The following is a 23,327-nucleotide window of genomic DNA, read 5'->3' on the forward strand; positions in this document are numbered from 1 at the left end:
CCCTCTCCTAGACAAAATATTTACATTTTAATAGAGTCCCTTGTCTTTAGAGGGGGGATGAGTGATGATGGCATACTAGGCAGCTTGTTGGGCTGGCACTGGCGGGGCTGCTAGGAAAAGCTCTCTGAGCTCCTCAAATCACAGGTACAGCAGCCTCTGGAGGGGAGTCTGGCGCTGCCTGCTGCAGGCAGGAGCCTCTGCCTCCTCTTCCTTCAAGAGTGTCTATCTGGACCAGGTGTGGTGGTTCACACCTGTAATCCCAGCACCTTGGGAGACCGAGGCTGGAGGGTTGCTTGAGACCAGGACTTAGAGACCAGCCCGGGCAAAATAGCAAGATCCTGTCTCTTCAAAAAACAAAAAAATCAGCCAGGCGTGGTGGTGCACTCTTGTAGTCCCAACTACTTGGGAGGCTGAGGTGGGAGGATCACAGCCCAGGAGGTTGAGGCTATAGTGAGCTGTGATCGTACCACTGCACTCCAGCCTGGGGGACAGAGCAAGACTCTGCCTTAAAAAAAAAAAAAAGTGTCTATTGTCATCTCAACTGCACCACTTCCCAAAACTCACCAGAATTCTCCCGGGCTGAGTTCATTTCATAATCTCATGCTAATGGAGAGTGATTTCCGTGGACTTATACCTTAAGGAATTGTGGTTCTCTCAGAGCCAGCCTTAAAGGGTAACAGGCATTCAAAACTGCTAAGGCAGCTCCCAGGCACCGTTACACCCCTATTAAATCACACACACCATTAAAAGGATAAAAGCCCGAGCTGGCAGGGCTGTGGGGAACTTAGCACGTGTGAACATGGCTTTCTTCGTAGGATGCTCTTCCCCAGCTCTGCTGCCTGCAGGAATGGGAGTCTCCTTTCAGGCTCAGCACACGCGTCTCTGCAGTGACGCCTTCCCAGCTCCCCAGTCAGAATTGCTGCCCTTCCTGGCAGTTCCATAGCACATGGGTCTTGTTCACGGCACTTTGCTCTGTCTCCGTCTTAACTCCCAGGTAGGCTATGAAATTGATGACAGGGATGGAAGCTCATTCGTTCAGTCCACAGCATGCTGAGTGCTTTACGCTCTTGGCCTGTGATCCTCACTAGCACCCTTTAATGTGGTGACCATCCCATTTTACAGACGAGGAAAGTGAGGCTCAGAGAGGTTTAACCATTTGCCCAAGCCTGGCCAATCCCAGGCCTGGGCTCTTTCAACAGCTCAGTGCTGCCTCTGCAGGAGCTCCACCCTGGGCTGGGTTGTTGGGAACTCAGGACCCCCTGGTGGAAAGGGTGGCTGAGCAGGTAGGCAGACAGGGCCAGCACAATATGTTGCTACCATAACTGGGGACCCTGGGGTTTGGTGGGAGCCAGACAGGTTGGGGGGAGCATGGGAAAAAATTTCATAAAGCTATGTCCTGGCATGAGTCACTCAGGTGAGGAAGAAGGACAGGGCGTCGGTGCCAAAGACAGCACCATGTCACCCAGCCATGTGACAGATGACAGTTGTTGGGGAGCAAGCTCTTCAAGCTGTCATTTGGGCAGGATGGAAATTGTGGGCTGGAGAGCAGGGCAATGAGGGGAGGCCACGACTCCCTGGACAGAGCACCCCAGGAGTGACACTCCATAAATCAGTGCAACCTAGAGTTAGAGGGTCTCTAAGGATGGACCACAGATCTCTGCCTTCATCCCTGCCTGTTTCAATGAGTCTGGATGGAGCCATTACAGCTTATCAGATATGCCAAAGGCAATGTCCCATGAGAACATTACATTTCCAGAAACCTCAGAAGGTGGAACCAGAGACTGAAACCAACAGAAGGGAATTGAACAGGGAGAACAAGAATAGCCTGCTTTCAGGCGCAAAAGGTCAATTGCACAAACTGACAAGTTGATGGCAAGGTCCTATTTTCCCCCTGCCTCCTGAATTGTGTTTAAAAAGTGAATCTGGCCAGGCGCGGTGGCTTATGTCTGTAATCCCAGCACTTTGGGAGGCCAAGGTGGGCGGATCACGAGGTCAGGAGATCGAGACTATCCCCGCTAACATGGTGAAACCCAGTCTCTGCTAAAAATACAAAAAATTAGCCGGGCATGATGGCACACACCTGTGATCCCAGCTACTTGGGAGGCTGAGGCAGGAGAATCGCTTGAAGCTGGGAGGCAGAGGTTGCAGTGAGCCAAGATCGCATCACTGCACTCCAGCCTGGGTGACAGAGCAAGACTCTGTCTCAAAAAAAAAAAAAAAAAAAAAGGGAATCCTCTGAGGTTGAGATGGAGAGATCTGTTTGCTGGGCCTGCCCACAGTAAGTTCTCTAAAAGCATCTGTGATCAGTGGGTCCTGGATGGGTGTCCTGACCTGGGAGAATCCTTGGGAGGAGTCAGCCAGTGCCCCTGCACCAGGATGGGGCTAACCCAGCAGTACCTGTGAGGCCCCTGTGCCCACTCACCACAGCTGGGGTTGGTGTAACCCACATAAAATCCCCCAGCGCTGGGGTGGTAAGGACAGAGGGCGGCCTTCTGTGCCTGTGATGAACTATCGCTTGAGCCCAGGAGTTTGAGACTAGCCTGGGCAACATGGTGAGACCCCATCTCTACAAAAAAATACAAAAATTAGCCAGGCATGGTGGTACCTGCCTGTAGCCCCAGCTACTTGAGAGGCTGAGGCGGGAGGTTGGTTTGAGCCAGGGAGGTTGAGATTACAGTGAGCTGAGATCGCACCACTGCACTCCAGTCTGGGTGACAGAACAAGACCCTGTTTCAAAAAAAAAAAAATGGGCGTAACATAAAGAGCAGGGCAAGTCGTGGTCAGGTGGTGACCTAGGGTGGGTACTCACAGCAAGCACTTCCTCTATACCTCTGCGAGATGGCCATGCTCTCTTAGCTTGTTCACCTCTAGGGACAGGGAACTCACTACCTTGAGCCTGGGACAGGGCAGACCCCAGTGTTGCCTTCAGAGAATCTGCAATCTCATGGGGAAGTGAGCTGGTGGCAGTGGTGGGGCCGGCCTCCGGGTCTGACTCCTGCTGCTCCCTCAGAGGGAAATGGGCTAGAGTGCTCCAGAGATGGGCCCGGCCCAGAGGCCTGGCCCCGCTACGTTCTCCAGGCAGAGGGAGAGGGGCCCTTATGCTCAGGCAGCCGGCCAGAGCCCTGGGAAGCCGAGACTCCTCCTTCCTGTGGGAAGCTGGTAGGCCACTGCCCACAAGGGACTCTCCCACAGTGGCCCCTGTCCTCCTTTCCCTCACTGCTCCTGACCCGCCCCCCACCTGAGTGGTGGCAGCTGGGAGGGGCTGACGCCTGCCCTCAGCCCCCCTGGGGGGAGGAAGGGGCTTCCTTAAGGAGGAGCCTGGACACCCCTCTTCTCGTGCCCCTCAGAGGCTGGATCTAGCCAGGGACACTGACCTGGATGTGGGGGTGCTGGGATGGGGAGGGAGAAAAAGGGGGAGGGCACTCCCTGCAAGAGGCCCAGGTCAGGGCAGGGCCTCCTGGACCCTCAGCCAGCCGTTCCTGTCCAGCAGGTTGGAGGGGCCAGAAGCCCTTTGTTGTCTGGAAGGGCAGAGGGATTATCTGCCCACTGGATTTCAAGGCCTCCTTTCTGCCCTGTCCCACAGCCGCTGACAGACCTGACTCCCTGGGGAGCTGAAGGACTCTTTTCTTGTGTCCTGTGACCTCCACAGAGAAAAATCCATCACCGGCTAGCTGAGCAATCCAGGCGGGTCCAAGAAAGATGGCATTGAGTCACCTGGGCCCTCATTGCCCTGACAGCCGTGAACGCATCATCCAGCTGGTAATTAGCTCTTACAGGAAAGGAAAAGGTCTGTCATTTTCCTCCGGAAGTGCCAGGCGGGGATTGCCGGCTGCCCCTCCTTGAAGCTGGAGAAAGGCCGGATCCTCATCCTGGGGCCAGCCTCTGTTAAGGATGTGGATTAGGGGTGGGAAAATATCCCTCCTTCCACTCAGGAATCCCACTTCTGGGAACTTACCCCAAGGAAACAATCCAACAGGAAAGCAAAGCTGTGCACAAACACGTCCCCATAGGAGTTCTGTGTAATAGAACTGGCACCCAGCAGCGGGAACAGCCATGCACCACGGCTGGGCTAAATATCACCTGGCTGTGAAATAGGGTAAATGCGGAGGATGGGGGGCGGGGGACTCAGAGGTCCTGGCTTAGCACTCTAGGGTTCTTGAACTTTGACATCCCAGCCTGATCCCTACTCTGACACTGGCAAACAGACCAGTTCCAGAACTCAGAGGTGGTGACTCCCATCTCTAGGTAGGGGACCTTGGGCAAGCAAGTATCCCACTGAGTCTTATCATCACGCAGGTGTGAGAATCCCTGCTTACATTGCAGCTTCAAGGGTGCATTTATTTAAACTCTAAGTCTTTTTTTTTTTTTTTTTTCTTGAGATGGAATCTTGCACTGTCGCCCAGGCTGTAGTGCAATGGTGTGATCTTGGCTCACTGCCACCTCCGCCTCCTGGGTTCAAGTGATTCTCCTGCCTCAGCCTCCCAAGTAGCTGGGACTACAGGTGCCCACCACCATGCCCAGCTAATTTTTTGTGTTTTTAGTAGAGATGGGGTTTCACTATGTTGGCCAGGCTGGTTTCGAACTCCTGACCTCGTGATCTGCCTGCCTCAGCCTCCCAAGGTGCTGGGATTACAGGCTTGAGCCACCGCGCCCGGCCAACTCTAAGTCTTAGTTGTGGCATCTGTAAAATGGACCCAGCACCAGGGCCAGTCCCCAGGGTGCCAGGAGGGATCGTGAGATCATTGTGAGGCTCGGTGAGGCACTGCCACCAATTACAAATTACATAGCTCCTGTGTCCCTCTCACCCTCCCCAGTCCCCAGGCCACACAGGCTGCTTTGAGTACATCCCAGTGCCCAGAGCTGTGCCCAGGCCTGGCACGATGTTTCTGCAGGGCTTCTCCATGCTCCCCCTGCCCGGCCGGGCCCTGCTCCAGGCTCTGTAGAGAGGAGTTAGCTCCAAGGTACACATGGCCAACCCCATACACCAGATGTGCACCCCTCGCATTCCTTTCCTACCCGGGTCCCTGAGAGCCAGCAGTGTTCCTGCGGTGTCTGAGCCCCTGCTCTGTGCCCACACCGGCCTAGGCATTGGGAGGGGCCCCATGGAGAGGAGGCACCTGAAGGAAGCAGCTGAGCTGAGTTCCAGAGAATCTTTGAGAGAGAAGGAAGAGCCAGGCAGAGGCCCTGCCGACGCCGTTAGGTTTTCAGCTGGGTGGGTGAGGCCAGAGCGGACCTCAGGCAGTGGCTGTACGCACAGGTCAGGGCTGGAGAGGTAGGCTTTAGGGACATCGGGCTACAAGGGGGACTTGGGAGCTGAAGCTCATGCACCTCCTGGCAACCATGAGGCGAAGAGAAGCCCTCAGTGTGGGCGTTTCACTCCTTGGGTGAGTCCCTCCTAATGGGGCTCAGTATCTCCAAGTGTTCTCTAGGATCAGATCAGTCCAGTGTTCTTCAGGCCTGGGTGGACCTTCCGCGGGCCCGCCAGGCAGCCTGGCCACTTCGCAGACCAGCTCTCCCATGGGTTTCCAGGACAAAGCTCTGGGATTCCTAGGATGCCAAGTCTTGTGCAGCCCCGGTTGATGCCAGCCCTTCCTCTTTGGTAGCTAGCGGTGTCGCCTCTCTAGGGCAACCCCCACCTGCTTGGTGAAGGGCTCCCTCTGACAGACACTGAGGGTGGGATGTGTGACTAAGAACAGATGGTACAGTGAAGGGAAGGGTTTGTAGCCACCCTGCTGGGAGCCCCTGGACCAGGCAAGGTGACTCCCTGCTCTGAAATTCCAGCTGGGACTGCCTGTCACTTGCTCTCAGGCAGGTCCTCTGGCTGCCTTCACTGGCACACCTGCCATGGGAGAAACCTGCTACAGACCCCCGAAAACATACCCAAGCCCCAGCTTCTGCAGGTAAAATGGGCACAGTCATCCCTGCCCACCCTGCAGGCTTGTTGGGAGGATGGGAGGAGGAAACAGCCCAGAGAGTGCTTTGCAAACTGGAAATGAACGGGGAAATGAGGGCCTGACCAGGCTTCCTTCTCCAGCAGGCAGGCCCGGGCCTGGGGTGTTGCTGGTGATGGTCTGGTCTGGGGGCTTCCATCAGGGAATATTCCTCGCTCTCCTTACTTGTTTCACGTGCCACAGCCCAGAGCTAGGTTTTATCACTATTTAAATAAATTATGTTCATATTTAAATAAAATAATGCATGCTCTTAGGGTAAAAACAATCAGGTAACACTAAAATGCTTGCAAGGAAACGAGATGGTTCCCCGATTCCCCTCCCTTTCCCCACTCCCCAGAGCAACCAGTTTCCACATTTAGTTGTTCTTTCTGGCTTTGCAGTCTCCACACTTCTCATAAGATGTTTACGTTGCTATTTCTTGATTTTTCAATTCTAGACATTTCTGTTGCTTTCTCATGGTGACAGATGAGGCTTCAGCTCTCTGAAACCCTCCCACTCCCGCCTCCCCTCCCTCAGCCTCTTTAGAGGGCTTTATGCGTTTCTTAGTTAACAGCTGGTCAAGGGCTTTATGATGATGATGGCGTAAATCTTATTCCGTGAAAGTCAGGAAGTGGTCAATGACGGTTTCTTGTACAGTTTTGTTTGTGTGCGCCCTGGAGTGAATGCATTTATTTATAACTTGCAAGGTATTATGTGTCTCTTCTTAATTTTTCATCTGATCTACTCTAAACCGAGTGCTAGTGTTGTCAAATGCTCTGACAGTCTGTAATCTACTCCGTTGTGCCCTAAGCTCCCCATCTTCTGCTGTGGGGCCACTTCTCGGCCCCCCGGGAAGGATCCTCCTTCCTGGGTGATCGCACACTCCCTGGTTGTTCTCAGCTCCTATGAGAGCATGTGCAACCAAAGCTTCCTAGAAGGTGCACCGTCGTTACATTCTATTTAAACTTAAATTTTATTTTGAGGCCTTGCATTTTTGCAAGGTTTACAAGGTTGATCCTTCCTGTGGGCATAAAATCCAGGCAGGGAATCCTTTCCCCCAGATTTTAAAGGCAATTGATCGTTCTGTGGTCCTCTAGCTTCCATTGTCGCAAGGAGAGGTCCAATGATAGGCTTATTATTGTTATTTTAATTTAAAAACACATGCACAGAGTTTCAAACATAAAACTATAAGGCTTATTTAAAAAAAAAACAACAAAAAAGTCCCTGCCTTCTCTCTCTCCACCCAATTCCTACTTCCCAGAGGCAACTTTTCTCTATATTTGAAAACAACGCACTTGTACTGTTCTTTATTGACTCTCCAGCTTGAGACACTCTCGCTTACCTTTCTCTTACGGATGAGAAGGCTTCAGGCCACTTACGTCCCTACCCTTCCCTACACAGGCCAGTCCCCTCCCCTATCCTCCCAATATTGCTACACCATAATTTTTGATTAAATTAGTATTGTTTACATATTATGCTACAGTCACGTGTCACTTAACGACAAGGATATGATCTGGGAAATGCGTCATTAGGTGCTGTCATCATTGTCATGGAGCATACAATGCTAGATGGGATAGCCCACTGCACACCCAGGCCAGATGGTCTAGCCTATTGCTGCTAGGCCACAAATCTGTACAGCATGTGTGCCTGTACTGAATATCGTAGGAACTGTAACACAATGGCAAGAATTTGTGTGTCTAAACATAGGAAAGGCACAGTAAGAACACAATATTATCTGACGGGACCACCGTGGTGTATGTGACCCTGACTAAAATGTGATGAAGCAGCACGTGACTCTATATAAACATTATGGCCAGCTGAGCCCTGGTATGGCCTGATTGGATTTCCTTCCTTGTACAACTTCTGGGTTTCCCTGGGGATTAATAATTGCCTCCTTGTTTTGACTTGCTTGGTTTTTTTCTGGGCTTTTCACCAAACTCTGACAGAGCTCTAATATTCCTCTCCGAACAGCCAAGCACCCCGACCAAGGGAATCCATGAGCTTGGGCAGCTCCTCCGGGAGCCTCCTTTTGCAATCTGCGCTGATTGCTTCTGTCTGCAAAGCCCTCAACCTGGACCTCCCTTTCTCTGTTGTCTGAATCTCGTGTCTTGTTTCTTTTCTTTCTCTCTTTCTCTTTCTTTCTTTCTTTTTCTTTTTCTTTCTTTCTTTCTGTCTTTCTTTCTTCATTCTCTTTCTCTCTCTTTTTCTCTTTCTCTCTCTTTCCTCTGTTTCTCTTTCTTTTCTTTCTTTCTTTCTTTCTTCCTTCCTTCCTTTCCTTCCTTCGTTCCTTCCTTTCTTCCTTCCTTCCTTCTTTCCTTCCTTCCTTTCCTTCCTTCGTTCCTTCCTTTCTTCCTTCCTTTCTCTTTCTTCCTTTCTTCCTTCCTTCCTTCCTTCCTTCTTTCCTTCCTTCGTTCCTTCCTTTCTTCCTTCCTTTCTCTTCCTTCCTTCCTTTCCTCTCTGCCTTTCCTCTCTTTCCCTCTTTCTTTCTTCTTGTCTTTTAACTGCCTTCCTTCCTTTCTTTTCTTTCTGACACAGGGTCTCACTCTGCCACCCAGGCTGGAGTGCAGTGGCACAATCACAGCTCATTGCAGTTTCAACCTCCTGGGCTCTAGTAACCCTCTCACCTCAGCCTCCTGAGTAGCTGGGAGCACAGGCATGCATCATGAAGCCCATATTTTTAAAGTTTTTGTAGAGATAGGGTTTCCTCATGTTGCCCAGGCTGGTCTTGAACTCCTGGGCTCAAGCAATCTGGGAGGCTGGGCTCCCAAAGTGCTGGGATTACAGGCGTGAGCCACTGCACCTGGCCTTCATGTCTTATTTCTTGGTTTAATTCCTAATTTTAGAGAAAGGATGTCTGGGAAATAATTTTTCTAATTTTTTTTAATTGGAAAATGTCTCACTCTGCCCTCCCCCTGGACTGTATCGGTACTAAAATAGTTTTCCTTCAGGATGCTGAGACGTCACTTCGTGACCTTCTAGTTTTTGGACTTGCTGTTGAGAATGCCAACATTATTCTGATTCCTTTTCTCCGCATTCTACCCACCATGGTTTGAGGGTTTTCTCAACCCTGGTGTTGTGAAGTTTTACAATAATGCGCCCAATATGGTCTGTTTTCCACTTCTCTGCTGGCCCTTTTTATGGAGAGACTTGTGTCCCTGAGTCCCAGATAATTTTTTGATTTTATATCTTTATTACTTTCTTTCCTTTCATTTTATCCCATTAGATACAGGACAAAAAATCAGTGTATTACGTGAACGCTATCCTGGCCTCCGGAAACCCTCGTCCCCTCCCGCGTCACTAGGTGTATGCATTCGAAGTAGCACATTTGAGGATTATTTGGGGAATCTGGATAACGTTAGAGAAAGACCTCTAAGGTCAGATGCTTGGGGAGGGGTGTACCCCACAGCAATGGGGATGTCTCCTTCTAGCTCAGCCTGATGCCAACAAACAAGTGCTTCATGCAGCTCAGAGAAGCTCTGGCTGCCAAATCACTGTCTCCCAAGATTCTGATGGACTTGGTCTGGGGTGGGACCTGAGCATCTGCATTTCACATGCTTTCCGGTGATTCTAAGGGTGGCTGGGGCTGAGAGCCCTACGGCTGACCTGCCGCCCTTGCTCCGAGAGCCTGACCAGCTAGCTGCTTCTCGGGCTCTGATTTGCTCACAGGGGCTCTGTGAGTTCAGGGTGCTGAGATGGAGCTTCCTCATCGCAGAGTTCTGTGGCCTGGTGTTGGGGCTGAGCTGGGCGAGCTACTCTTGAGAGAAGGCTTGGCTCTTCAGTCCGGTTTTCAGATGCTCACGAAGACTCTGGGCTCTGGGGCACCCACAGGACTCAGCCATTTCTCGAGGAGAGCATCCCCTCCCACCTCACCGTGTGGCCTGGGGTTCAAGCCTCCTTTTCTTGTCACTTGACTATCTCCTCATCCTACAAGGAGGATGAAATGGTCCTATTTTCCGGTCCTGATCCAGAGGCTCAGAGACGGGGTGCAGCTTTGCCTAGGGCCATCTTGCTGGTAAGGGTCAGGCCAGAGACACAGATTTTACATCCAGGGTTTTTCTACTTAACTCAGCTTCCTCCTTTATCATTCATTCATTCAACAAACATTTACTGAGCTCCCAGGCTCTATGCTAGGAATTTTATTTATTTATTTTTGAGATGGAATCTCACTCTGTCACCCAGGCTGTAGTGCAACGGCATGATCTCGGCTCACTGCAACCTCCCACTCCTGGGTTCAAGTGATTCTCCTGCCTCGGCCTCCTGAGTAGCTGGGATTACAGGTGTGCACCACTGCGCCTGGCTAATTTTTTTGTATTTTTAGCAGAGATGGGATTTCACAATGTTAGCCAGGCTGGTCTGGAACTCCTGACCTCCAGTGATCTGCCCACCTCGGCCTCCCAAAGTGCTGGGATTATTGGTGTGAGCCACTGTGCCCGGCCTGGAACTTTAAATTTAAAAACACATTCAGGCCTGGCAATGTGGCTCACACCTGTAATTCCAGCACTTGGGGAGGCTGAGGTGGCAGATCGCTTGAGCCCAGGAGTTCCAGACCAGCCTCTACAAACAATATAAAAACTAGCGGGATGTGGGTATGCACCTGTAGTCCCAGATATTCAGGAGGTGGAGGTGTGAGAATTGCTTGAGCCCAGGAGGTCAAGGCTGTGGTGAGCCGAGATGGCACCACTGCACTTCAGCCTGGGCGACAGAGTGAGACTCTGTCTAAAAAAAAATTAATTTAAAAAAACCACATGCATGGAGTTTCAAAAATAAAATTATAAGGCTTATTAAAAAAAAAACTAAAAAACAAAAAGAAGTTTGTCATCGGGGAACAGTGGGCCTCCTGGTCTGGTTGTTATGGTTACTTGAGTCACCACTTCTCTCTGGCCAGCTGGGGCTCTTCAGACAACTTCATTTCAGTCCAGCCTCGCCCAGGGCAGGTCACGACAAGGCCTGGGGTGCAGGAGGAATTACTGTTACTGCTGTTGTTGTATCAAACAGGAGGGGGCTGGGAGGGCTGGGCCTGCAGCCAGCAGAAGCCCTATTAACAATTAAGGTCTTTGCGACTTTCATTCCACCCTCACTGCATGAAATATTCAGGCACTGGAGGAAATTGGTCTCAGATCTCTGTGGTGGGCAGGGCAGGGTAGGGCCAGGTGGGGCGGCTTTGTGGGGTTGTAGACCTCAGGCCTAGGGCAGCACTCAAGGCCTGGCACGTGTGCCATCCAGAGGCTGTGGGGGCTGGAGGTACCTGACCCAGAGGGTGCAGCTGCAGACTCCCCCAGGGCACCCCGGGGGCCAGGCACTGAGAGTCCCAGAGAAAAATGAAGCTTAATCCTCCAGGAGGGCACTGCTGGAGAGGAGACAGAAACACCCCCATATCACGGGTGGGCCTGGGCCTCACCACTCCCAGCACAGTGGTGCAACAGTTACAGAAGTGCACACCTGGGCTCAAAGAAAGACCATGTGTCTGGGGCCTGGAATTTGTCACTTGATGTAAACCCCATAATTATCTTATAAGTAGCATAGATCATGTTAAATTGTATTTGTGTACCTGTGAAAGCATCAATTTGATTAATACAAACACTTCAATTAAACCCCAAGTGACTAAACCTGCTGTGCTGTTTCCTCTTCTTCTTCTGGGTTTTTCTCCTAATACATGGGGCACCTCCAGTATGAAATTTGGCCTGGGCTTCTCTTGTGCTCTGAGGGCCTGCTAAGCCTTGGCTCTGTGTCCCCACCCACATCTCACCTTGAATTGTAATAATCCCCATGTGTCAAGGGCGGGACCAGGTGGAGATAGTTGAATCATAAGGGCGGTTTCCCTCACAGTCAGTGAGTTCTCACGAGATCTGATGGTTTTATAAGGGGCTCTCCTCATCGCTCGGCTCTCATTCTCTCTCCTGCCACCGTGATTGGTAAGTTTCCTGAGGCTTCCCCAGCCATGCGGAACTATGAGTCAATCAAGCCTCATTCCTTTGTAAATTACCCAGTGTTGGGTATTTCTTCATAGCAGGTGAGAATGAATTAATACAGAGCCTCAGAAAGACAAAGTGGGTTCAAGAAAGTACAAGCATCTTTGCCCGCCAGAGTGACAACCCTAGACAAGGATGGGCAAGGCACACCCCACATCGTTCTGACAGGAGTGTGAATTAGCCCTAGCTCTTTGGAAAGCACTTTGGCACTGTCTCACCAACCTGTGTGTACTGTGTGACCCTGCCATTCTCTGTCTTGGTATAGATGTGAGCAAAGTTCATACTCATGTGCGTTGGGACACACGTATAAGAAGGTCCACAGGGCATTGCTTATAGGAGAAAAAAAAAACCCAAAAACTAGGCTGGGCATGGTGGCTCCCACCTGAAACCCCAACACTTTGGGTGGCTGAGGCAGGAGGATCACTTGAGGCCAGAAGTTCAAGATCAGCCTGGACAACATAGTGAGAACCAATCTTTCTCGAAAAAAAAAAAAAAAAAAAAAAAAGGCCAGGCACGGTGGCTCACATTTTTAATCCCAGGACTTTGGGAGGCCGAGGTGGATGGGTCACCCGAGGTCAGGAGTTCGAGACCAGCCTGACTAACATGGTGAAACCCTGTCTTTACTAAAAATTAGCGGGGCGTGGTGGTGGATGCCTGTAATAGCTACTCAGAAGGCTGAGGCAGGGGAATCACTTGAACCCAGGAGGTGGAGGTTGCACTGAGCCGAGATAGTGCTATTGCACTCCAGCCTGGGTGACAGAGTGAGACTCCATCTCAAAAAAAGAAAAATAAATTACAGGTGGTGAGAGCCTGTAGTCCAAGCTACTCAGGAGGCTGAGGCAGGAGGATCACTTGAGTGAGTCTGGGAGGTTGAGGCTGCAGTCAGCCATGACTGAACCATTGCACTCTGGCCTGGGTGACAGAGTCTCAAATGAACAAACAAACAAAACTAGAAACAAATGTCTTCAACAGGAGAAAAGTAAAGGTAATATATGCATGCAATGGATCTAAGATACCAGTAGTTCTTAGCCAAGGGCAATTCGGCAATGTATGAAAATATTTTTAGTTTTTAAAACTGGGGACAGGGGTACTAATTCCATCAAATGGGTGGAGGCCAGGGCTGCTGGTGAATGTCCTACAATGCACACAGTACCCCTTCACAACCATGCTGAGGTTGAGCAACCTTGCTATACGGCTATGAAAATGAATGAACTACAGCTACATGTACCAACATAATGAGGGCAGAAGCACGCCGCAAAGGAACACATGAAGTACCATGCCATGAAAGAGTTCAAAAGCATGCAAAATCAAACACTATCTTTTTTTTTTTTTTTTTTTTTTTTGAGATGGAGTCTTGCTCTGTCGTCTAGGCTAGAGTGCAGTGGCATGATCTCTGCTCACTGCAAACTCCCAGGTTCAAGCGATTCTCCTGCCTCAGCCTCCTGAATAGCTAGGATTACAGATGCCTGCCACCACACCTGGCTAATTTTTGTATTTTCGGTGGAGATGGGGCTTTTGCCATGTTGGCCAGGCTGGTCTCGAACTCCTGACCTCAAGTGATCCACCTGCCTTGGCCTCCCAAAGTGCTGGGATTACAGGCGTGAGCCACCGTGCCTGGTCTAAACACTATCTTATAAGGGAGAAATTTGGTAAGCTGAAAGCACAGGAATAACCAACACAACACTGAGATTCCCAGATACCCTTGGGTCGGGGAAGGCTGGGACCTGTGACCAGGAGGGGCTGCAGGAGCATCAAAAGCAGAAGTGGTGATACTTTAGTCCAGGTGGTGGGCTCCCAGGCATATGCTTCTCAGTGTTCTTTGTAATATGAACCAGTTCATCATAAGAGTAATATTAAGTGCATTGAGGTGATAGCCAGCCCTGCAAAGAACTCCCCTGACTCAGTTTCCCCAGTATGTTGAGCCTCCCTCTTGTCTTGCTCCATCAGGTGATGGTGTGAGGAGATGTCAGCAGCTAAAGGGGCAGGGGGAGAATTTCCATGGCTCTGGCTGGGAAGTCATGGAAAGGGAGGGGTCAGATGCTGACAGCCCCCATCGATCTCTTTATTTCCATTCCCACTTGGCTCTGGCTCTGGCCTGCTTGGCCTCAAAGCCTTCTCACTATCTACTAGTCTCAGTGATCTCCCCTCAAACCTCCTGTTGAGTGCTTTCTAATCACACACAAGTCTGGCCAGGTCTCTCCTCTGCTCTAAGCCTTTCTGTGGCTCCCCACTGCCATCAGGTTATACTTGAGGCTTTTTGTCAACATGTGAGGCCCTTTGGGCTTCAGCTTCACCCTTGCCTTGAAACATCAGCGGTTCTAGGCAGCCGTCCTGTGCAGTGCGGACTTCCTGAGCTCCAGAAAGGTGCCTGGCACACTGGTTAACAGTGGGGATGAAGGAACCCATCCTCCCCTAGCCCTCTCACTGCTGCCCCTGGGGGTCCAGCATGTAGGGAAACTGGTAGTCCCAGCTTCATGCGTTTCCCCACCTATAAATATGGGAGTTGAGACATAGGACCTCTGAACTCTGTGTTCTTGTGGATCCCCATAATCTGGGCTGGACCCACCCCAAAAGGAAGAAGGTGGCAGCCCAGGGCCATACCCAGAATCCTTTGTAGCCCAGTCTGCCAGGGGCAAGCATGGGGTTTCCTGGACAATCTTTGTTTCACTGGACCTCAGTGTTTGCCTCTGGAAAATGGGTATAAATATCCTCATGGGAAGACAGTCCTGGTGGAGAGGATGGGAAAGGAAGCATGGCTCCCCTCCCCAGAGCTTTGCAAGAGCTCTGCCAAGTGCTTGACACTAGCTCTGTTAGGGAGGGCTTGGATGAGAATACTGCGGCTCTGAGAGGACAAGGGACTGGTCTAGGGTCGCCCACCCAGACAGTGATGGAGTTGCTGGGAGACTGAGCTAATGACATGCAGTGATCTATCAGTAGAAATAGCTGGAGGGCTCTGATCACAGGTGCCATCCAGAGGCGTCAGAGTCACTGAGGCTTGGTCACGACATGGAAAAGCCTGAAGCAGGAGGAAGTGGGTGGTGAACATGGGTCCAGGCACCTTGCAGACACCCAGCATCACAGAACCAGAGTCACAGCAGAAGAGACATCACAGAGCATCCACCCCATTCCTCCTCCTTGAGAAGGGAAACTGAGGTGTGGGAGACAGTAGTCTATGGGGTCAGATACACTCTGGAGCTCAGATGGTCCTGGGTTCAAATCCTGGGTCAGCCACTTGCTAGCCATGTGACCTTGGGCAAGTGACTTAACCTGTGTGAGCCTCAGTTTCTTACTCTGGAAAATGGGAACAGAGGGTTCTACCGCATCAGTGAGGAGTCAATGAGACAGTCTATGTAAAACTCTAGCACAGTGCTGGGTACCTGGAAAGTGCCCAGTCAATATTGTCCATATTAGTAACACTTAACCACTTTTCAGTGGACCCTGACTTCTTGCTGCTGGTAGCCTTTCAGGATGATACCTCATAGTCTGGCCCAGACCTGGTCAGCCACCATTGCCTCACTGTCCTGAAAAAGATTCAGCTGCCACCACTTTGTTGGCCATACCAGAGTCCTTGGGTGTCCACAAGCCTCTGAACACTGCCTGTAAGTTCACACCCAATTATCTGAGCTTCTTGGAGGCAAACAACCAGCCAACAAGAACCCACATTCAATCCTCGAAGGGCTAATGACACCTTCTCATAGGCTTATTATAACCCTCAAAAGAGGACAGGTTAGAATCATTGGCATATACTGAGTACAGGATAAGTGGCAGGTGGTGTTGGTTACTGTCGTTGTCATTGCTATTATTATTAGATATCGGAGCCCCTAGGGAAAGGGTTCAGCTTCCTTCTGAGGCTTATAAAGCCCTCCTCTGCCTAGCTCCATCGCTCAACCTCTTCCTGACTTTCCCCACCCTGCTGTTCCCTTCTGTATACCCCAGCTGCAAAGTGTAGTAGTGTCTCTCCACACCCCTCGCCTGCTCACCTCTGGGCCTTTGCTTGTACTGCTTCCTCCACCTAGAGCCTCGTCCTCACTCCACAAGATGACAAACTCCTTCAAGATTCAACTCCTCTAGGAAGCCACTCCCAGTGCCTGAGCATGCTCCCATAATGATGTGTTCTGCCCATTCTCATTTGCAGTCCTTACCACAATGCAGTGCAATGTGTATATATATATGCCCATTTAAATGTGTTTGTGTATAAATGAATATATACTCATAGATTTCCTCTATGTTCAGTGAGCTAATGAATGAAAGTGACCTTGGGCCAGGCATCTCCCTTCTGGGGCTCTGTTTTTCCTCACCTTCAAAATGAAGGCCTCAGACTCAACCTGTCATGCACTGGGAGGTTTGACATTCACTCAGCAAACACCAAATGGTACTGCCTCTAGGGTTGGAGCTCAGAGCCCCAACCATAGAGAAGAGTAAGAAAGCCCATTCCCCCTGAAAGTGAGGGGCACACTCTGCTTGTCACCAGCTTGTACCAGCACTCCCTCCACAGGCCCTAGGTTTTGGAGTATTTTGTCTACCATGTGTTAGCATCTACCACGTGTTAGCGTACCGGTTCTCAGCCCCTGCTGGCTCTCACAAATGTGTGTGGCTCTAAATGAACACACACATCCTGGGAGATTCTTTAAAAAAGGTGGGGTAGAATGTTGGTGGGGCACCTTTATTTTTAAAAGACTCACAACTACTTTTCCTGGGCACCTACAGTATGACTGTTAGTGCACCATGATTTGGTTTTACTGTTTTCATAACAAAGCAGAGTTGTCATGACCAAGGGGCTTAAGAAGCAAAATCATTGAGGCAGGAGGATTGGATTACTTGAGCACAGGAGTTTGAGACCAGCCTGGGAAACACAGTGAGATCCTGTCTCTATGGGGCGGGGGTGAAAAAGAAAATAGCCAGGCATGGTAGTGCCTGTGGTTCCAGCTACTCAGGAGGCTGAGGTGGGAGGATCTCTTGAGCCCGGAGGTTGAGGCTGCACTGAGCCAAGATAATGCCACTGCACTCCAGCCTGGGAGACAGAGTGAGACCCTGTCTTAGACAAAAAAAAAAAAAAGGCAAAGTCACGTTGACATTTTGGGATCCTGGTTCTGTTGGGTTGTGAGTACCCCAGGGGGCATGGCACCTACTGCTGGACCTGCGATATGGGCCCTCCAGGAAGGGGCTCTGGCCTGGGGAGTCCCTTTTCCTTCAGAACCCTGTTTCAGCTCTGGGCCCTCTCACCTCCTCTGGTCCTGTCCCGTTCTACCCAAGCATTCCCAGCCCTGGTGTGGGGAGCAGAGAGACCCTCCCTCAAGCCACCCAGTACCACCACCACTAGCACCTTGTCTTTGTTCTACCCTGAGGATGTGAGCAAAGCTATCAAGACTCCACAGAGGAACTCTTGGTCCTTGGTCCACACAGCCTGTAGATGACGCAAACAAACCCCATCTAGATAAAGGCTTCGCTTTTTTCTTGGAAGTTCAGCGGAAGCTGCCAGCTCTGGAGGATCAGGGGGCAGAGATAACAGGCCCCAGGAACCACCTGGAGCCATGCACGAATGGAAAGGGGGTTCTCACAAAGCACAGTGCTGTCTCAGCAACTTCCCTGGTGAGCTGGTGGGTTTTTCCTATGGTGTATCCAACGTTTACGCTTCGATCTCCAGGGAGCAACTCTGTGCACAGGCTTCATTCTGCAGGGAGCCTGCAAGGAGCTCCTTGAAGTTAATCTGGCTTCCTGGGGGTTGAGACAGACCTGCAGCTCCCCCAGGCAGAAGCTGAAAGCCCCTCCCTCTCTAAATCCAAACTGAGCTGTGCTGGACCAGCAGAGCAGTGCCTCAGAGGGGAGGATGTCCCCTCCCCTCAGGAGCTGGCTCACTTGGGCAGAGCCTGGGAGACCCTCAGCAGCCCTGGGGTTTAACCTTGGAAGCTGTGCTCAGCCCATCCTCTCCCCACCACCCTCCCCTGACCATCTGTCTGGAGAGAGTGGCGAAAGGGTGGGAGACAAGATATTGAATCTGGACCTCTCTGTGTACTCCCTTCCATCTCTTCTCCACATGTGGGCCAGGGTGAGCCTCTTAAAAAGGTAAACCAGGTCATGTTGCTTCCCTGCTAAAACCCCCACTGCCTCCCCAGCTGCCTTGGAATCATACACGATCTGGCCCCTCTGACCTCTGACCTCAGCTCTCACGCCTCTTCCCTGGCCCACCCCCAGCCCCACTGGCCTTCTTGGAACAGGTCCGTAACAGGCCAGCCCTAGGGCCTTGGCACTGGCTGTTCCCGCTGCCTGGAATGCCCTTCCCCTTATCTTTGTACCTTGCCAGATTTCAGCTTAGATGTGCCTCCCGACCTCCCTGACCGCTGGATCTAAAGTAACTGATTATGCTTTCTACGACAGCAGCTCGACTTAATGCCCCGCACAGCACTTAAGACAAGTCTCATCCTGATCTAGCTCGTCTATCTTCTCCCCATCCTGCTCCTAGGACGCCAAGTCCCCCGCAGAGGGCAGTCTGGTGCCCTGAAGAATCCCCCGGGGCTGGAGCACGCCCCGCGGCGAGTAGGCGCTGAGTACACAGCTGAATGAATGGCTTAGCAACTGTAAATGGGGCATCAGCTGCTGCGCGGGCTCGCGCTCCAGGCCGTGGGCCGCTCACTGTCGCGTGCGCGGATTTGATCTCGTTGCAGGTTCCGGGGGAGGGACACCCCCCCACCCGCCTGCTGGCGGTAGACGCGCCGTAAATGCGCTTTGGGGACTGGAGGATAATGAGACAGACTTACAGGCAGTGGGAGGCCCGGGGGTCTCGCGAGGCCGCCGGTGGGGAGTTCTGTGGCCGGCTCGGCGCCCCCGGACCCCGGCGTTCAGGCCCCAGTGGGAGACCTTCCCACCCTTCCCAGTGGTTTCCACCCTGCGAATTGTAGATTATCTCCCGAATCCCCGGGACTTAGCGGTCGAGTGGGCGGAGGTGGAGCGGGGCTCCGAGCGCCGCTCCGGGCAGGGGGCAGGTTCCCGGGGCTCTCGCCCCATCGGGGCAGAGAGTACGGACCGCGCTGCGGGACGTGGCTGGCAAGACCCTGGCCCTGCCGGGGCGAGGAAGCCAGCGCTTAGCTCAGCCCCCGGCTAGGAGTGGAGACGCAGCCCCGCCGCGTGCTCCGGCAGGGGACCCGGGTGGGGACGGGGGCGGAGGAGCCCGGGGGCAGGGAAGGGGACAAAGAGCCGCCCTGCTGCGGGGAAGAGCGACCCCCAAGTCACAGTCCTATTGTTCGCTGTCTCCGACTGCCCTGAACTCTGGTGCCCCCGGGAGGGAGAAGGGGCGCCGTCGCCCAGATCGTGGGTATTTGTTTATCTGGGGAGAGGGAGGAGGGCGGGGGACGCGGGCCGGGGAGGGGGCTCGACTGCTATTTCCGCGCGTCGCCTTTAAGGGAAGCCCGGCCCTACCTTTCCCACCGTCCCCCACCCCGCAGCCGTACCTGCATTTTAAAAGCGCCCTGTAGCCCTGGGATTGGCCAAGGCCGCGTCCTCCGGGCGCAGAAACTTGAACCGCCGGGAGCCGGCTGCGGGCGGGGGTCGGAAACCCCGCGGGTGGACCGTACCACCGCCGTGGCTCCCCCGCGTGCGCCCCGCCCCCTCCCGCACACCCCCGGAGCGGCCCAATCGCACGGCCGGGAGGGCGGGACCGCGGCCGGAACGCGCCTCTGAGAGGGCACTGGACGGGCGGGCGCACCGCGCAGGGGGACGGCGGGGGCCGCGCCTCTGCTCCCCAGTCGCCCTCGGGGGCGGGGCCGGGCATCGGAGCCCCGCCCACTCTCCGCCCGGGGTGGGCGGGGCGGCGGGGGCTCCGGGAGCTGGGCCGGGGGCGGGCCTCCGCCTGCCTCGCCAGAGCCCTGAGAGCGCCCGGCACCGCGGCCGCCGACGCAGCAGCCGCCTCCGCTCGTCAGTCCCGAGGCGCGCGGGCTCCCGGGCGGCCCCGGCGGGCGCGGCGAAAGGGCGCGCGAGGCGGCGCGGGGCGGGCCGCAAGCGCCCCCGGCCGCCCCCCGCCCGCGCGCGGACCGGCCCAGCGGAGCCCCGGCGCGGGGAAGCGCCGGCCGGGCGAGGGCGAGGGCGATGCCGCGGTGACGGCCCCGCCATGGCGAAGCCCGCGGCGACGGCGGCGGCGGCGTCGGAGGAGCTGAGCCAGGTGCCGGACGAGGAGCTGCTGCGCTGGAGCAAGGAGGAGCTGGCGCGGCGGCTGCGGCGCGCAGAGGGCGAGAAGGTGGGCCTCATGCTGGAGCACGGCGGCCTGATGCGCGACGTGAACCGGCGGCTGCAGCAGCACCTGCTGGAGATCCGCGGCCTCAAGGACGTGAATCAGCGGCTGCAGGACGACAACCAGGAGCTGCGCGAGCTCTGCTGCTTCCTCGACGACGACCGGCAGAAGGGGCGCAAGCTGGCGCGCGAGTGGCAGCGCTTCGGGCGCCACGCGGCCGGCGCCGTGTGGCACGAGGTGGCCCGCTCGCAGCAGAAGCTGCGCGAGCTCGAGGCGCGCCAGGAGGCCCTGCTGCGCGAGAACCTGGAGCTCAAGGAGCTGGTGCTGCTGCTGGACGAGGAGCGCGCGGCACTGGCGGCGACGGGGGGCGCAGGCGGCGGCGGCGGCGGAGGGGGCGGCGCCGGCTCCCGCAGCTCCATCGACAGCCAGGCCAGCCTGAGCGGGCCGCTGGCGGGTGGCGCGCCCGGCGCGGGGGCCCGCGATGTGGGCGACGGCAGCAGTACGTCCAGCGCGGGCAGCGGCGGCAGCCCCGACCACCACCACCACGTCCCACCCCCGCTGCTGCCCCCCGGGCCGCACAAGGCCCCCGACGGCAAGGCAGGAGCCACACGTCGGTCCCTGGACGACTTGTCGGCGCCGCCGCACCACCGCAGCATCCCCAACGGCCTGCACGGTAAGGACTACACGGGCCGGGCAGCGCGGGTCTCCCTGGCTGCAGCCCCTTCCCCAGGCTGCGGCGCGAGGAGGTGGTCCCTGGCGGTCCCACTCGTGCGGCCGCCACTCCAGACCCCTCCTCCAGCTGTCATGGATCCTGGGCCAGGGGATCCCGCACCCACCCAAAGTGGGGCTTTGGGCGGTGGTGGGCCGGTTCAGTGGTGGAGCGTCGTTTTGTCCAGCTCAAAACCTGCCGCCGGTCCGGTCCCAGAAAAGTTTCTAGCGGGTGTAGTTACCAAAATTAGGGTCTGTCATTGCTGGGCTGGCGGTGGGCCCCTCATCCCAGCCTTGGAAATCCTTGCCTAGTAGCGAGAAGTTCTAAACAGAAAAGGATACAAGGCCCCTTGAGCGCAGGTGAATTTCCCCTCTTGCAGCAACAGGTGTCCTCCAAACCAAGCAGTGTCCACGTGTGTGCGGTGGCTGGAGTTCTGCAGTAGGGTGTGGGGATTGGGAAGGTGCATAGGCAGCCGCTTGAGACCCAGAGGCAGCTGGGAAGAGGCCTGGGGCTCAGAGCCTTTCTGGTTTGCCATAAATTCCGCCCTTCTAGTCCTGGTACCTTTCTCAGCCGAGACTCTAAGACTTTCCTGAGGCAGATGCATTTGGAACGGATTCTAGCTTTTCTCCTCTGTGTGCCTCAGTTTCTTTGTCTGTAAAATGGAGATGATGACCTCTGCCTCGTGGGTTTGAGGTGGAGATAAACCTTCCGAAGGGATTTATAAACTGTTGATCGCCTTACAGGAAGTGCCATGGTCATCCGTGACCAGGGTGTGGGTGGGAGGACCTTTGGCCTCTGTCAGCGTCTGTCTTCTACACTCATGTTACTGCTGCGCCCAGTGCAGAGGGTGGCCCCAGCTTGGGGCTGTGGGAGCCTGCAGCCTGCTCCCTCTCCCGGCCCCCTGCTCAGCCCTTCTGCTCCCTGCTAGCTTTCTCCTCCTTGCCGGTGGATCCGGGGCCTCCCTGTTCTTCCACGTTTTTTGGTAGCTTGGCTTCCAGTTCTGCTGGTAGTTGCAACTGCCTGAACTTTTTGCCTGAAGGTGGAGAATGAACAGCCCTTTCTGGTTCCCTTTAAAGCCTTTCCTAATTCAGAGCAACTAAGCCTGAAATAACTGCCCTCCCCAGAACCCCTCAGCCTGAGCTGGGGAGGGACGTTTTCTCCTTAGTTTGGTGGCCAAGTGGCCTCTGCAGGCGTGTTGGGGTGGGGGCTGGAGTGGGAGACATACTCATGGAGGTGGGGCGGGGGCAGTGCAGCATATTTTTCCTTTATTTACCATCCTGAGCCTGTGGGTTCAAGGCAGGACTGGGTTTAGAGGGATATTCTGTTACTGATTAGCAATCTATGGCTACAACTCAGGTTTCTCTTTGTAACACTGTATCCACCCCCACCTTCCACCACGGGCTGCTTCAGGGCAGTGGGAGTAGCGCAAAGTTAGGTGGTTTAATTTGTTGGGGCTGTTTAGAGCACCTCAGCCCCTTTGACTTTGCCGTCCTGGGGGCTTTTGAAGGGTCAGTTATCTGGGCCTCGGTTTCCCCAAGTGCAGTACAAAGGAGCAGATTGCTGCAGTCTCGTGGCTGGAAAATGAAATGTTTCTGGTTTTCAGCTGCGTCATCAATGACACTTGGCAAGAGTGCCTCTCTGCAGGACACTGGAGGGCTGGAGTGTTTAGAGCATACTTGCAGGAAAGGCTCTGTCATGTTTTGGGCAAGGAGATGCGGCCTCAGTCTGGCTCAGCATGTCAGCTGCCAGAGGGAATAATACAGGAGTGGAGGACTAGGCTACACTCAGTTTTCCACCCCACTGGGGGTCAGTGGGGGGTTGAAGTATAGGGTTTCCCACAGAACCCATCCTCCCCCAAGCCCACTTAGCACAGGACTGCTGCAAATGCTGTGGCAGCAAACCTTTCTTTGGGGTGAAATGAAAATTCAGCATTATTATTACAAATTTCAGTTACAGATGGAATTATTATTATTATTATTATTTTTTTTTTTTTTTTTTTTGAGACGGAGTCTCGCTCTGTCGCCCAGGCTGGAGTTCAGTGGCGCCATCTCGGCTCACTGCAGGCTCCGCCCCCCGGGGTTCACGCCATTCTCCTGCCTCAGCCTCCCGCGTAGCTGGGACTACAGGTGCCCGCCACCACGCCCGGCTAATTTTTTGTATTTTTAGTGGAGACGGGGTTTCACCATGTTAGCCTGTTAGCCAGGATGGTCTCGATCTCCTGACGTCGTGATCTGCCCGCCTCGGCCTCCCAAAGTGCTGAGATTACAAGCTTGAGCCACCGTGCCCGGCCAGAATTATTATTATTTAGTTTTGTCTCTTAAAGCCACATGTGGCCTTGAGATGTGGTCCCACTAATATAAATGGAATGCTTGGAAACCAGGAAAGGCCCTTCTCTTAGAAACTGAGCTTTTCTTTCATTTTTTTCCCCTTTTTTCGAGACAGGGTGTCACTCTGTCACGCGGGCTGGAGTGCAATGGAACACTCATGGCGCACTATAG

At 53.9% G+C, this 23,327-nt stretch overlaps 2 protein-coding genes across 5 annotated transcripts in view; one reads left to right on the forward strand and one right to left on the reverse strand.

The window, feature by feature from the left end:
• HHIPL1 (HHIP like 1) overlaps positions 1 to 19,542 on the reverse strand; it is a 71,116-nt gene extending 51,574 nt beyond the window's left edge. The window contains exon 1 of the mRNA XM_032180236.2: positions 19,345 to 19,542. The gene's annotated coding sequence lies outside the window, so the exon portion shown is untranslated. The remainder of the gene's footprint in view (positions 1 to 19,344) is intronic.
• Positions 19,543 to 19,752: 210 nt separating this feature from the next.
• CCDC85C (coiled-coil domain containing 85C) overlaps positions 19,753 to 23,327 on the forward strand; it is a 92,137-nt gene continuing 88,562 nt past the window's right edge. For 3 of the 4 annotated variants that reach the window (XM_032134828.2, XM_032134829.2, XM_032134830.2), the window contains exon 1: positions 19,772 to 20,793. In XM_032134828.2, coding sequence (XP_031990719.1) covers positions 20,001 to 20,793 — 793 coding nt within the window. In that variant the 5' untranslated portion in view covers positions 19,772 to 20,000. Of the gene's footprint in view, positions 20,794 to 23,327 lie in introns of all 4 variants that reach the window. The other variant, XM_032134831.2, reaches the window with a different exon arrangement.

The sequence above is a fragment of the Hylobates moloch genome, unplaced genomic scaffold, assembly GCF_009828535.3.
Source record: "Hylobates moloch isolate HMO894 unplaced genomic scaffold, HMol_V3 SCAFFOLD_16, whole genome shotgun sequence".
In the NCBI taxonomy this organism is placed as follows: domain Eukaryota; kingdom Metazoa; phylum Chordata; class Mammalia; order Primates; family Hylobatidae; genus Hylobates; species Hylobates moloch.